Source organism: Equus quagga, chromosome 2, assembly GCF_021613505.1.
Source record: "Equus quagga isolate Etosha38 chromosome 2, UCLA_HA_Equagga_1.0, whole genome shotgun sequence".
Lineage (NCBI taxonomy): Eukaryota > Metazoa > Chordata > Mammalia > Perissodactyla > Equidae > Equus > Equus quagga.
Window position 1 is genome coordinate 51,919,659 of NC_060268.1, and position 13,458 is coordinate 51,933,116.

At 34.8% G+C, this 13,458-nt stretch overlaps 1 protein-coding gene across 8 annotated transcripts in view; it reads left to right on the plus strand.

Annotated features, from left to right (window-relative positions):
• The window catches only part of TCF12 (transcription factor 12), a 346,407-nt gene that overhangs the window by 295,792 nt on the left and 37,157 nt on the right, over window positions 1-13,458 (plus strand). For all 8 annotated transcript variants that reach the window (XM_046652341.1, XM_046652337.1, XM_046652343.1 and 5 more), the window contains 4 exons: window positions 3,812-3,917; window positions 4,941-5,080; window positions 5,368-5,512; window positions 5,841-5,905. In XM_046652341.1, coding sequence (XP_046508297.1) covers window positions 3,812-3,917; window positions 4,941-5,080; window positions 5,368-5,512; window positions 5,841-5,905 — 456 coding nt within the window. The remainder of the gene's footprint in view (window positions 1-3,811; window positions 3,918-4,940; window positions 5,081-5,367; window positions 5,513-5,840; window positions 5,906-13,458) is intronic.

The window sequence follows — 13,458 nt, forward strand, 5'->3', positions numbered from 1 at the left end:
ACAGTGCACAGCTCCAGCCTCTAGAGCTAAACAGAGACTGGTCTGCCCTGAATCTGGGGTTATCCATATGACTAAACTGAATCATCCAAGCAGGAAAGAAGAAATCTGTTTTTGTTAACTTGACTCCAATTGGTTACATGAGCTAAAACATTCCAAGGATAATTGTGTAATCGCTGTAAAGGGTAATTGTAAATATTCATCCCTCAAGTACTCTATCACTTTTAAAAAGTAAGTTTGGGTAGATGGGATGAGGACATTAAAGACACTGTTAATGTCGATTTGTTCTTTTCAACCAGTCTTAACAGTGAAAGGAAGGTGTCTGTTAGATTTTCAGTTATATTTGTTCAAGTTGGAATAAGTGTTATGGTTCTATTCACCAGACACTCAAAAAGTTTCTCTCAGTGCCATTCCTGGAGGAGAAAATATAAGTGCTTTGGAAAGAAGAAAGACAGTCCCGTGATAACTACTGTGAGCTTGACATTGTGAAATGGTGGCTAGAATTCTAAAGAAAATTTCTAAGTATCGACCACATTTTAATAGAACATCTTAAATTACTTAATTGTCCCATTTCTCTATTTCTCTTTAATATAGTTTGACTCTTGGTAAAGTTTAATAATCTTAAAGCATGTATATTCCTTTCTGTTAATTTTAAGGTTGTTTGTTGTGATACAAAATCATACTTAAGATTTAAACGTATGATTAGATCATTAACTAGAAAAAAACTGGCATCTATGTGCAGGTGATCAGATGACATAAGCAGTCTGGTTTTAATTTGTGGCCAGTACTGATTGTAACTGAAAGAGACTTACTCTTTTTGTGGAATTGGCTGACTATTTCCCTACATCTGGAGTTAATAAAAGTCTTTGAGACCACATCAGTTGCGCTTTGCCGCAAGAGCTCTTTGATCTGAGAAATCAAGACTGGCACAACTGCTGCTTCATAACATTGCGTCTATGTCTCTGCAAGCTGTGGTGAAGATACCAGAAGGAGAGTTATTTGGCCTGTGTTAGAAATGCTGTTAAATGGACCTCTTTGAGAACCGTATTTTTCAAAATGTTTTTATTATGATAAAAACTTTGAACTTAAGTTACTAAATAAACAATAAACTTATAGTAGTTTAGACTTTTTACCATTTTCATTTATGAGATCTATCCTTTAAAAGGGCTTTTTTCCCCAAAATCTGTTTATAGACTAATATTAAAAACAACTTTACCTCTAAAATGAGCCCTGTTTTCTCCATACAGCTTCAGAATTTTTATATAAGAGTAAGCAAGTCTCTTCTATTTATCTTGGCCTTCTTGCTTTCTGTCCGTCAATTAACCATTATCTGACAGCAGTTTGTAAAAGCAAAGTCAGGCTTATCCCCTTTTTTGCTTTTGTAAATGCAAACATTTAGAATTATTTTAATTGCAAGTGTATCATGAATGGAATACAGTGAACTGAATGGGAATAAGGATAAAGAAATATAAATTGACAAATTCTGTATAAGTTTGACAAATTATGTAGATTTTTTTGTGTGAAATGACACATCAAAACCAGTTTTCATAATTATCAGTGGGAGGCTTACGTACTCTTTCAATCTATAACTTGGATAGATTTAGAGAATTTTATATTTTGTACTTTCAGACCAGTGATGGTGTATATAGTAAATAAGCATTTGTGACAAAAAGCATATGTTCTAATGCTGTCTTTTGAATTTTGTTCTCATTTGTATTTTCTTGCTACATCTATGGATTTACTCATTTTTTCATTGTGATTTCAGCCAGTTTTGGGAAAATCTATATATAAAGGGGACAGAGGACATCTCGCTCTGGCTAAATTTAGACACTGAAACTTGATTAAAAGAAAAATGGTGTAAAATTCCTTTCCTGAAAACTTTTTCCTGCCCATCAGCCTATGTAATATATTCCAAACACATTTGTATGTACCCAATTATTTCGTCCTAACACTATCTTTTTGTAATAGCTCTAAACTAGAAACATATGTTTAATGTGTATAATGAAAAAACCATTTTATCTGCCGTATTTCCCTATTTAGAATCCTTCTGGATAATTCTTAGGAATATATCTTGTCTCAGACTTCTTAGGTATCACAGGTGTGTGTTTTTACCTGTGGGGTGTGAAAGGTAGGAAACTAACCTGAATGCCAGTCCATTAAAAAGACACACATGTGCTATCATTAGCATGACTAGCAGGAAGAATAAAAATGGACTTTTTAACCTTTTATTTTGGATGAATTGTATATGTAAGTAGTATCATGTCAGACAAAAACTAAGAAACAGTATTTGAGGACTGAACAGGGGCAACATACAGCAGTATAGCTGCTTCTATAAGAATGATAGAAAGATAATACTATTAGCCAATACTTAGTGCTGATCGTGCTCAACATTTTATATGTATTATCTCATCTCATCTTCCTGTTAAGCCCCTGATGCAAGTACTGTTAGCACCATCTTACAAATGAGGAACTGAGTCTCAGAAGTTAGGTAATTTTCCAGAAGTCTTTACAGTTAGTTAATACCTCAGAGAAAGAATAAAGGAATATAAATGATAGTAGATGTAATTTTCGGCTCTCGTTTTAATCTTGGTATGTGCTTCTTAACCTTTTTTTTAGTGCAGAGAACTGTATGTTCAGGGTAAAAATATCAAACTTTGTGTTTGGAAGGGCATAAAGTAAATGTCCTCCTTCCCAATTCTAAGTCCAGAGGTGTAACTATTAAGTTTCTGATGTGTAATTTCAGAAACTTTTTCTGCTTGTAGGGAAAATGTGTGTATGATTTTTTATACATGCTCCCATAATTTTAATAAGGTAGTTGCTTTCTTCCACTTAAGTGAACACTTAGGCTCTTTATTTTGAAGTAATATTTAACGGATAACCCTTATCAAACTACACAAAAGAAATATTTCATATACTGTCCATAATAGAACTGCTTTCCAGACATTTTTCCTGATGCCTGGTTTACTTTTACAGACCATGCATCACCATACATATTATTTATTTGGTTTCCTTCTTGATTTCAGTAGTCATCATGAGAATGGATTGATCATGTTTTGATTATTAAGGTTATATGGCTGCCCATTTAGTTTTCCAGAGAAATGACAGTGTTGGCCATTTGCCAGTTCAAAATGTTCATATTTGGCTTATCTGAAGCAAAAGTTTACCAAAGGAAATTAATATTGCTCCAACAAATTAAATGAGATTTTTCTTAAAGCTGTGCTAGACTTGAAAGTTTACTTGAAATAACAGAAGTAAAACCCCTCAGCAGAATTTGGTTTTAATTTTGCTAACCCTACTAAATTAGGAAGTTTTTGAACACTTGTGCCTTTCATGGTTATCTTTTAATAGTAGCAAAAGACAGTAACATTTAATCTAAGTTATTTTGATTTTGATAAATCTTGTAACAGTGAAAAGAATAAATTTTATGAACCCCAATTTTATTTTATGCTATATTCAAAAGACATTTGTTTCCACCGTCATATTTTGAATCATGAGCCTGCAGGGATATGTGTTCTGTAAGCAAAGTCAACATTTATGACTTTATTAAGCCATCTGGTGTAATTGTCACACAAAGATGCGTTATAGGGATATTTGGAGTAGTATTTCTCTCTAGTAATTGGCTAAAAACAAACATGTAGATAGTAACCAAGTTAGACAGTATTTATATGGACTTAAACAGCTTCTTTGGATTTGTGGTAGTCTTTATAGATATTGGATAGGCCTTTTTAGTCTCTTTATGAAATGTAAAACTCATTTTACATTAGGGATACGATAGTCATTTACATTTTAATTAAATATCATGTTTAATTTTAAGGTATATGCACCATCCCCAAATTCAGATGATTTCAACCGTGAATCTCCTAGTTATCCATCTCCCAAGCCACCAACCAGTATGTTTGCTAGCACTTTCTTTATGCAAGGTAAGTACTACCAAATAGTTGTCAAATACTACAGCAGTTGTCTATTGTATATTAGCTAATATTTTTAAGTTGTGAGAAAAGAGAATACTTATATAGGAATTCAGACATTATTTATGTATTTTTGGCTGAAGTAGATTAAAATTTAGTTTTAAAGTTTTCCGGTCCTATTTATTGCTGACTGCAATGGAGTTGGATTATCCAGCAAACCATTGGAATGCCCATCTAGAATTGATTGAATTTATAAAGGACTTCAATTGAGAAAAATGAGTAGAGCTGCTCTTTCTCATTTTAGAATTTAAATGTATGAAAGCTATTAACAACTCTAGTTTCCTGTTTAAATTACTGATTCATATCTTCTCTAGAATTACCAATATAAATAGTGAATATCATAGAATAAGACTTGTTAAGAGAGAAAAAGTGTTGCATTTCCTTTAATTCATGTCTAGCAAATCATTTTTGTTTGGTCTCCTGTGGTTTTGGACTATAGGAAGCATATACTATGGGAGCTATAAATTACTACATAAATGGTTCCTTGACTTTATATTGGTGAGTGAAGTCATTGCTAACATTTTATTTGAAGGCTGACTGTAATATAGTCATTATCAATTACTATGGTTTATTATTAGAGAAACTTCTTTATTCCACAGTTTCAGAATGTTTTATATAATGTACATTGCTTGTTTTAGATTGAGAACTTTTTTGTATATTTATGGGTATACCACTTAACTAAACAGTAAACCCCACCTATCCCCAAATTTGGAATTTTTATTATCTCATTGATACGAATTTAGATCTTCTGAAGATTTTTATAATGACCTACCTACTACAGTTGGATTACTTTTTTTCTCTTTGACTGTAAAGATTTATTCCTTCTTTTAAAATAGTAATTATACAGTTTAGAAAGAAGAAAACCAGACAGAAGACTAGGTTAGAAAGGGGAGGGAAAAAATATCTGGAGAGCATCATAAAATAAAAGAAAAAATTTTAGCTAAGGAAAATTTTATATTTCTCTTTTTGTCTTAGATGGGACCCACAATTCTTCTGACCTTTGGAGTTCATCAAATGGGATGAGCCAGCCTGGTTTTGGTGGAATTCTGGGGACCTCCACTTCCCACATGTCTCAATCCAGTAGTTATGGCAGCCTTCATTCACATGACCGCTTGGTAGGCTGTGACACATGACTAGGGTGCAGCCACACTTTGTCCTCACTTGTGTTTCTTTTTTGGATTACAAGTTTAAGATTTGATTCTGCCAAAACTTCTGAAGTTTGAAATATTTTAGGCTTACTGCATTTAGCATGCCTTTTTAAAAAGTAAAAGATAATAGTAGCACTCTTCAGCTGCTAATTTGTGATGTTCTTTTTGATCTGTTTGAATAGTTGTCCAGTTCTATGTGCATATTATTCAGAAAATGTATTTGATAGATCCTATCTCTTTCCTACTTTCTCTAGAGTTATCCTCCACACTCAGTTTCACCAACAGACATAAACACGAGTCTTCCACCAATGTCCAGCTTCCATCGCGGCAGTACCAGCAGTTCACCTTATGTTGCTGCCTCTCACACTCCTCCTATCAATGGATCAGATAGCATTCTAGGTGAGCTTTTTTAGGTTGGCAAAACTCCCTAAAACCTAATTTGAGAATTTTCAGTGAACTCCACATCTTTCAATATATTTTTAGTATTTAGTTTAAAAATGAAAGAAAGGAAGAAAAGAAACTTTTTGATTTTCATTAATGTAGAAACTGGTAAGGATCCCAGCTTTACCTTAGCTTATTAAGTACAACACGTGCAGAATATTTGCTGGTTTTTTTGTGACAGATGTGAGATAACAGTAAAGAACAATCTTGAAATAATGGCAGAATGCTAAAAAAGCATGCCTGCCTGCTGAAATTCTTGATTTGTTTTCCTACTTGAAATATTCAGGAACCAGAGGGAATGCTGCTGGAAGCTCACAGACAGGTGATGCACTTGGAAAGGCTTTGGCATCTGTGAGTATTGATTTTACATTTTTGCTGAATGAATTTTACACTGCTGAATGCAGTGATTAGATTTTCTGGGCAGTAGTGTCATAGTTAAAGGGTGTAATTATAACAGGATCAGCTTTATTACTCATTTAGAGCTATTCTTGGTTTGTATTGATTTGTGCTGCCCTTAAAATAACTCATGAGAACACCTTCCCACCCCATTCCCACAAGATCTAGCCCTCTAACTTCAATTTAAATATCTATCTTTGTCTTAATGGAACAGATGTAGATAGAAGGAAGAGAAATTTGGACATTTTTTCTAAAGCACAAATTACTGAGATGCATAGTTAAATCTATTAGTTTTAAATACATACTTAGTGAGTTGTCCATTAAAATAAGTCAAGTGGAACGAACAAAGGCAGCTCACTTATTCTTCTGATCCAGAGAAGGAAGTACCTTTATAAGGAATTTTTCCAAGACAGAAAGTATTTTGCATATTTTTAAAAGGAAAAAATAATCATCTGCAACTGATTCATTTAAGAAATAGGAAATGAGAAGCTTGCTCTAAAAAAGCCAGATTGATTTAAGAACTCATGCTAAAATGAGTAAAACATTTGAAGGAATCCCATAGTATTTTCTCGAGCAGCTAGTTTATATCACATCGGGATGTTAATGACAAAGCAGTGATTTGCTTTAATAAAAGCAATGATTGTGTTTTAATATCTGATCCTTAAAACATTAAAACTGAAATCCCTTCTTTTTGAATTCTTTTGGGAGAGCATTTACCAGTAATCCACACAGATTCCAAATCTAATTATTTAAAAGAGGCACTTCTGCTTTGTACCTTCTGAAGTTTCTCCTTAGGCTTTTCTTTCTTTTTTCCTCCTGAGTTTTACACCTCTCAGAATTCCCACAGAGTTGTCTTACGTTTTCTATGAAGTGCAGTTAACTCTGTCAAACACATTTGCTGCTGTTGCTGGGGAAGGCAGACCACTTAATGTGTGAGTAGTAGGAAGCAACTGTTGAAACACGTTTAGGGAGATAAACCTCTTTGTATATAGTTTCTGTAAATAAACCTTTCTCTGCAGCCAACTACAAGTTTTTTAAGAAATAAAGCCAAGTCAAATTCATCTTCCACACAGTGGAGCCCCACACAAAATAGAGCTCAGTAAATGTTTGTGGAATTCAATCTTGCATCATCTGACAAAAGTAATGATGATAATAAAAAAACACAAAAATATCAGCTCTAATCTGAATACTTACTGGGTACTATATTAAGCATTTACATGCTTTGTTTCATTTAATCCTCAAGAAAACCCTTTGAGGTTGGCATTATTATCCCTACATTATAGGTGAGGAACTAAGGTTTAAAAGGTTAAGTAACTTCAGCTCAGAAAGATTAAGTCGCATGCCCTAGGGATCACCAAACTAGGAAGGGTAAAACCCATATATATTAGATGAGAACCCTGATCTGACCAGCTTCACTACTAGTAAAAGAGCAATGCTACAGTGACTGTTGTTTTATAGGGTGTTGATGAGGATTAAAGGGAGTTGTCCCACTTTTCTGGACTTATTCCCACCTAATGAAAACTACCTACTTCAGAAGAGAATTATTCTATAATATTTAATCTGAGCGCCGTGCAGGTATTTGATTGGCTTGCCATATTTCTTCTGCTGCTTCTGAAAGAATCCAGTAACAGATATTTCAGATGTAGGAGGACAAATAACATTTGAGCTTTCAACACTAGGCAACTTTTAAAAATATAACCTGCATTTCAGGGGCTTTTTTCTCAAAAGTTTTTTGTTTATTGTATTCAAGGAAAAGTTCTATAAAGGAACCTTGGAAGATAGGCAGGCAAGAATTTGTGATGTTCTCAGTGGTCATTCAAGCTCTTTTTCAGTTACCCTTCAAGTCCTTGACTGTTTTCCCATATCATGACCAGCATTCTAGCCAAACCAGTTGGCATTTGGAAAAGAAAATCCAAATTCACTGTTAGTGGAAGCCAGGGAAGGGAATGTTTAATCTAGTTAGTGGGTGGGCTTTGGTTGTCATGGAAACTCAGCTCTGTCATCCTATGTTGTTACTAGGCAGGAGCAGCCAGGTCATTTCATAAATCATTTCTGTCATAGCTGACGGTGATGCATTCCATCTGCTCCATCACTGCATGCCATAGTCTGCACACTTCAAATCCCTTTCTTCAATCCATCTGCTGCTCCCCTCCGCACAAGCCCCCTCCAGCAAATACATTCTTTCTCTGACTTCCATTATGGACTCACATTCACTTTAGTGCTCTCAGAATGTACTGAAAAACAAAAACATTACATTGGGGATAGGAAGGATTAGAGGAGATGAGAAGAAGGAATGTTATGAGGATTACACTTGAGAGTCTGACATGCATATCAGAATTTTATGTTAGATGCTACAGATCTTTGGAAATAGTGACCATGAGTATGTTGAAAATGTAAGTTCTTAGAATGTGTGACATTTTTAATATAGCATCTTGTTCTAGGTGGAGAAACACCATGCTGTTGTCATTAGAGCTATTTCTAACTCCCCAATTGTCTGTGTCTTAGAAGGTCTTTCATGTGTGAAACATCAGAGTGTACAACCTTTGTTCTTCAGTTTAGGTATTAAAGAGCACACCGAATACTGTGTGATTAAACATGTAAGGCCAGATAATACATTTGCAAAGGTTCCTTTATTTTAGATTTAAGCCTGGATAATTGTGGTCTTAATCTTAGGATAGCTAGAAAGAGAATTGTACATGAAAGTATTTACACAAAGTTCCCAAAGCCCTGTGGATTATGCATTAGTTTAGATAATAAACTAGGGTAAGATAGAAGGAAAGGAAAATCTGGGTATTCGTGCCATTTGTAATGTGTTTCCCTGAACATTTGCCAGACAATAACCCTTTAAGATTGTGCCCATGGAGAGTTATGTAGAGGAAGAAACATCTGGTTTATTTCAGTGCCTAATACCATATCAAAACACTTGGTCTTTAATTTAGAGGAGATCAAACAAGAGGACTGTTTAACTTTGTTGATTATATCGGACTTCTTTGTGATAATTTATGTTTTGGTTTCTACCTCAGAGAAAAGGAGAGAGAGTGAGTGAGTGTGTGTGTGGGTGTGTGTTTTAATCTGGATAGTTAAATGGTCAGTAGTCTCCAACAAAAGAAAAGAAAATTCAGGGAAGTTGACGTTTAAAAGTAATTCATGAAATAAGTTTCTTTGTTCCTTAGACTCAATAACATTAACATAATAAAGATTAACTGAAATGTGCACTGTAGTGTTTAAAAAATTGGGCTCACAGTTCCAATGTTGGGGTTGGGAGCTCTCCATTGTGTCCTTTTTGTCTGAGGCTCTTTTCATTAGCCTCTGGCTTATTGGCACCCTGCTGATTGGAATGGACCGTGACTGATAGGAGGAGGAGCCTCATTTGTTGCAGTAAAATGAGGCATATTACCGTTTAAGCCTGGCAGAAGGTGGTGTGAGTTATTCATCATTGGTCATTTAACAGTACGAGGACCATGGACTGCATGCAGAATGAGTTCTTACTTTGTGTTTATGCTCTAGATTCTAAATCACTCCTATCCCCACTTTTTAAGAGACTGACTTTTTTCTTTTTATTTTCTTTCAAACATCAGCGTAGGAGTTCTTTAAGGTCAGAAAGTACAAAAAGTAATGTATTCCTGATTTAGAATGCTCTTTGTCAAATAGGACTTATGTTTAGAATTTCTTAAATTAGCACAACAATTTCTATAGAATAAATATAATTTGTATGTGACTTGGCAACAGAATAAACATGAGGAGGTGAAATTTAATGAAATGATCTGTGATCTGAAAAACTGTATTTTGCATTTTTAATATTGTCTTGCTCCTCCTTTCCCCACATACACATTGTTTTTATGAAAGTAAAAGGGACAAGAAAAAAAATCCTGTAATTTGCCAGGCTATATGTCAGTTCAGGAAAGTATTAATAACAATTCTGTCTGTCATCACTTTAATTTAGGGCAAAGTAGAATCAGGGAGTGTGATGGATGAGTGGAGAAAATGGCTTTCATTGTACAAATGGAGAAGCTGCTTTTGAAAAAACACCAGAAATTATATGTTTTTATACTTGATACATTTTGACTGCTTCTCCTGTTTTCACAGTGATTTTTAAAATCTCACACCTATTTTGTATATAGCATCAGAGCATTTTGCTAAGTCATAGCAAGGTTGTGATGTATACCTCAAGTACAACCTCTTCCTTCTTTGAGATTAAAGAAGTTGTCACCAGTTCTTGACATGCTTAGGGATTGTTTAATTATAATGATGGAGTTATCAGAGAAAATAAGGGTTGATAGTCTGCTTATACCCTCAAAAGCTCATACTTCCCTAATGATGTGGTGTGGAGAGCAGGACTAATTCTCAGAAATAGTGAAACTGCACCATCTTGTTGTTTTCAACGCTTGTACTATAAAACTAATTTGTAAATGAATTAATCTTTGTAACAAGATCTTTTTCCCCACTTTGGTATTTCTGTTATTGAATCTCATAACATGAATACTGAGGTAAATACTACCATTTACCAAGTTCTGCTTTTTATCAAAAAGTATTATAGCAAATTTCAAGTGCAGTTTAATTGCTCGCCTTTTAAAATATTGAGTACCTACTCATACAAGACAGTGACAGACAATGACAAATTCAGTGTTGAACAATATAAGTCCCTGCCTTCAGAGAGCTTCCAGTCAAGGAGAGAAGATAAGACAGATATTTAAAAGAAAATGATAATATAGAGCATAGTGTGAAGTAAAAGACCAAAGAGAAATACAGATTATTTTAAGAGTATAAGGGAGGTGAAAATGAGTGTAAATGGGGAGATGCCATTTGAGCTGAGCTTTGATGTGGTATAGAATTCCATCAGGGAGAAGTTAAGATACAGGCATTTTGAAAAGACAAGTTATGTTCTGAAAACAAGAAAGATATTTTGTTTGGATAACAGAGTACATAATGTTATAAGTAGGTTAGAAGATAGAAAGATATTTTTGTGACCAGATTATGAAAGACGTCAGATGTCATTCTGTTTTATTTAGTAAGCAACAGGAAGCACTGCATGGGATTTGACTGTTCAAAACTGGTTGAGGATAGTAGCTCAGGCAATTATGTGTGGGTTGAAAGGAGCAGGGAATAACTAGAAATGTAAAGACTTGAATAGTTGACCCAAAGTTCTAGTAAATGTTTAAAGTAGTGTCTTGGAAGTTAGAATGATATGTGCCTATCCCAGAAACAATATAGAGAATTGTGGATATTGCTGTCTTTGGTGGGAAGGATGAGGGACAGAGGAAGGGAGAGGGAGGAGAGAGTGATTTTGGTGACCCTGAGAATGGTGGTGCTAACTGAGATAGAGGAAATAGAAGAGTAGAGATGGGGGGAGTATGGAAGCTTGAGGGAGTGATGCAAAGTTTGGGTTTGGACATGCTGAGCTTGAGACGAAAGAAGAATACGTCCAGATGGAGAAGTCCAGCAGCCAGTATGAGGATAGAGATGTCAACTTAAGAGGCATTCACAGGATGTCATAGTTGATACTTTATGACAAATGGTATTACCAAGAGGTAAAACACAGGTAAATAGAAAACTGAGACCAGAGCTCTAGGGAAACCTACTTTAGGGGAACTAAAAGAGTAAAAGAGAGGTGGAGCCTAGGTAAATACATACAAGGATTTAAAAGAAATACTCAAATGGAAACTTCTTGCAAAGATGATATTCATTCTTTCAACAGGTATATGTTTACCAGCACTGCTGTAGAAGCTAAAGCTACTGCAGATTCTATATAATTCAGATTTTGTCTGAATAAGACAAAGTTCTTGCTCTTCTGGAGCATACGTTTTACAAGGGGAAAGGGTAAGAGACAGATAATAAACAAGTAAACAAATTTAGACAATTAGGGATTAATGTAAGCAGTATGAAGAAAAAAAGTAGGAGGGTGTGACAGAGAGGGAATGCTGTTTCTCTAGTGCTTTCATGCTGTTAATCTTTACACAAAGAAATAAAAAATCAGTGAGCTGATGTAGAGCCAGCCCCAGTGACCTAGTGGTTAAGTTTGGCGTGCTCCACTTTAGTGCCCTGAGTTCACTTCCCCGGGCATGGACCTACACCACTGTCTGTCAGTGGCCATGTTCTTGTGGTGGTTCACATACAAAAAGAGGAAGATTGGCAACAGATGTTAGGGTGAATCTTCCTCAGAAAAAAAAATTATTCTCAAAAAAAAAAAAAGAATCATTGAGTTGGTCTAGTTATGATAATCAAAGTTTTGCATAGAACTGAGACATTTCTCATTCCTCATCCAACCATCATCAATGTTATCAACTCTTTCATCCCTTACTGGTTACTGTAGTCAAGACATATTACATAAAAGTTAGCATCCATTGTTCATAAACAGATATAATTATGTGAATCTTAAACATGGGAAATAGTGATTTACAAAAGTAAAGGAGTATGTTGAGATATGTTTTTGTTGAAGTTTGGTGACCTTACCTAATTTACTTATAAAGTTGAAATAAATCACTGTATGTATGTAGGCCACTAAGAACCAAAATGTGACCTTTAGCTAATTTTCACGTGTCCCTGAATTTTTAAAAAGGTTAACAACTTTAAGACCTACAATATTGATCTTGTAACATACTACCTCCCTATTACTAAGTCCTCCCATAAAGTCTTTTGAAGTCTTCTTGGTAGCTTTGCTTTTGCAAAATGGCTTTCTAACTTCAACATACAATTTCTAGATCTAGTAATTTGGAGGGAGTTGTTGTTTAAAGGTATTTACAATTTAGTAGCATCAAGAAAATTGGTGTATTTTATTTGAGGCAGATATATCCATTAGTAGTCAAAGGTAAATAGACCTTCTGGCCACTTGCAATTTAGTTAATGCTATCTTCTTTTTAAAAAATGAAAGCTGTTATGTTTGGTGATTATGACTTGTGGAATTTTGTTTTACATGAGTTTGTCCCAATGTCTGGTTTTTTGGTATATTATGCTGTCTTTAAAACAAATGCTGAGACCCCTTATATGCCATAATTTGGGTCTCTTTAAATTCATTAGAGCTGTAAGCTTACCTACAGCAAGGTTATTTCTATTGCATGACTCTTTGCGCCCACAAGTAGTTTTCCTTTTAAAAATGTTTGACCAGGTGCCCGCCCCGTGGCCGAGTGGTTAAGTTTGCATGCTCTGCTTTGGCAGCCCAGGGTTTCACCCGTTTGAATCCTGGACATGGACATGGCACCGCTCATCAAGCCATGCTGAGGCGGCATCCCACATGCCACAACTGGAAGGACCCACAACTAAAAATACACAACTATGTGCCGGGGGGCTTTGGGGAGAAAAAAGGAAAAATTAAAAAACAATAAAACCTTAAAAAAAAAAATGTTTGACCACAATTTATCCAGATAAGTTGATTTGTCTGCTCTAAGTGCTGAGATGTGAAGATGATTTATTATGCCCGTTATAGGAGTAGGATTGTCCTAGAAAAGGCTATTAAGGATTAAGGAGACTTTTTAAAATATTTAAGAGTTAAATAGGTAAATTTGAATGAATCT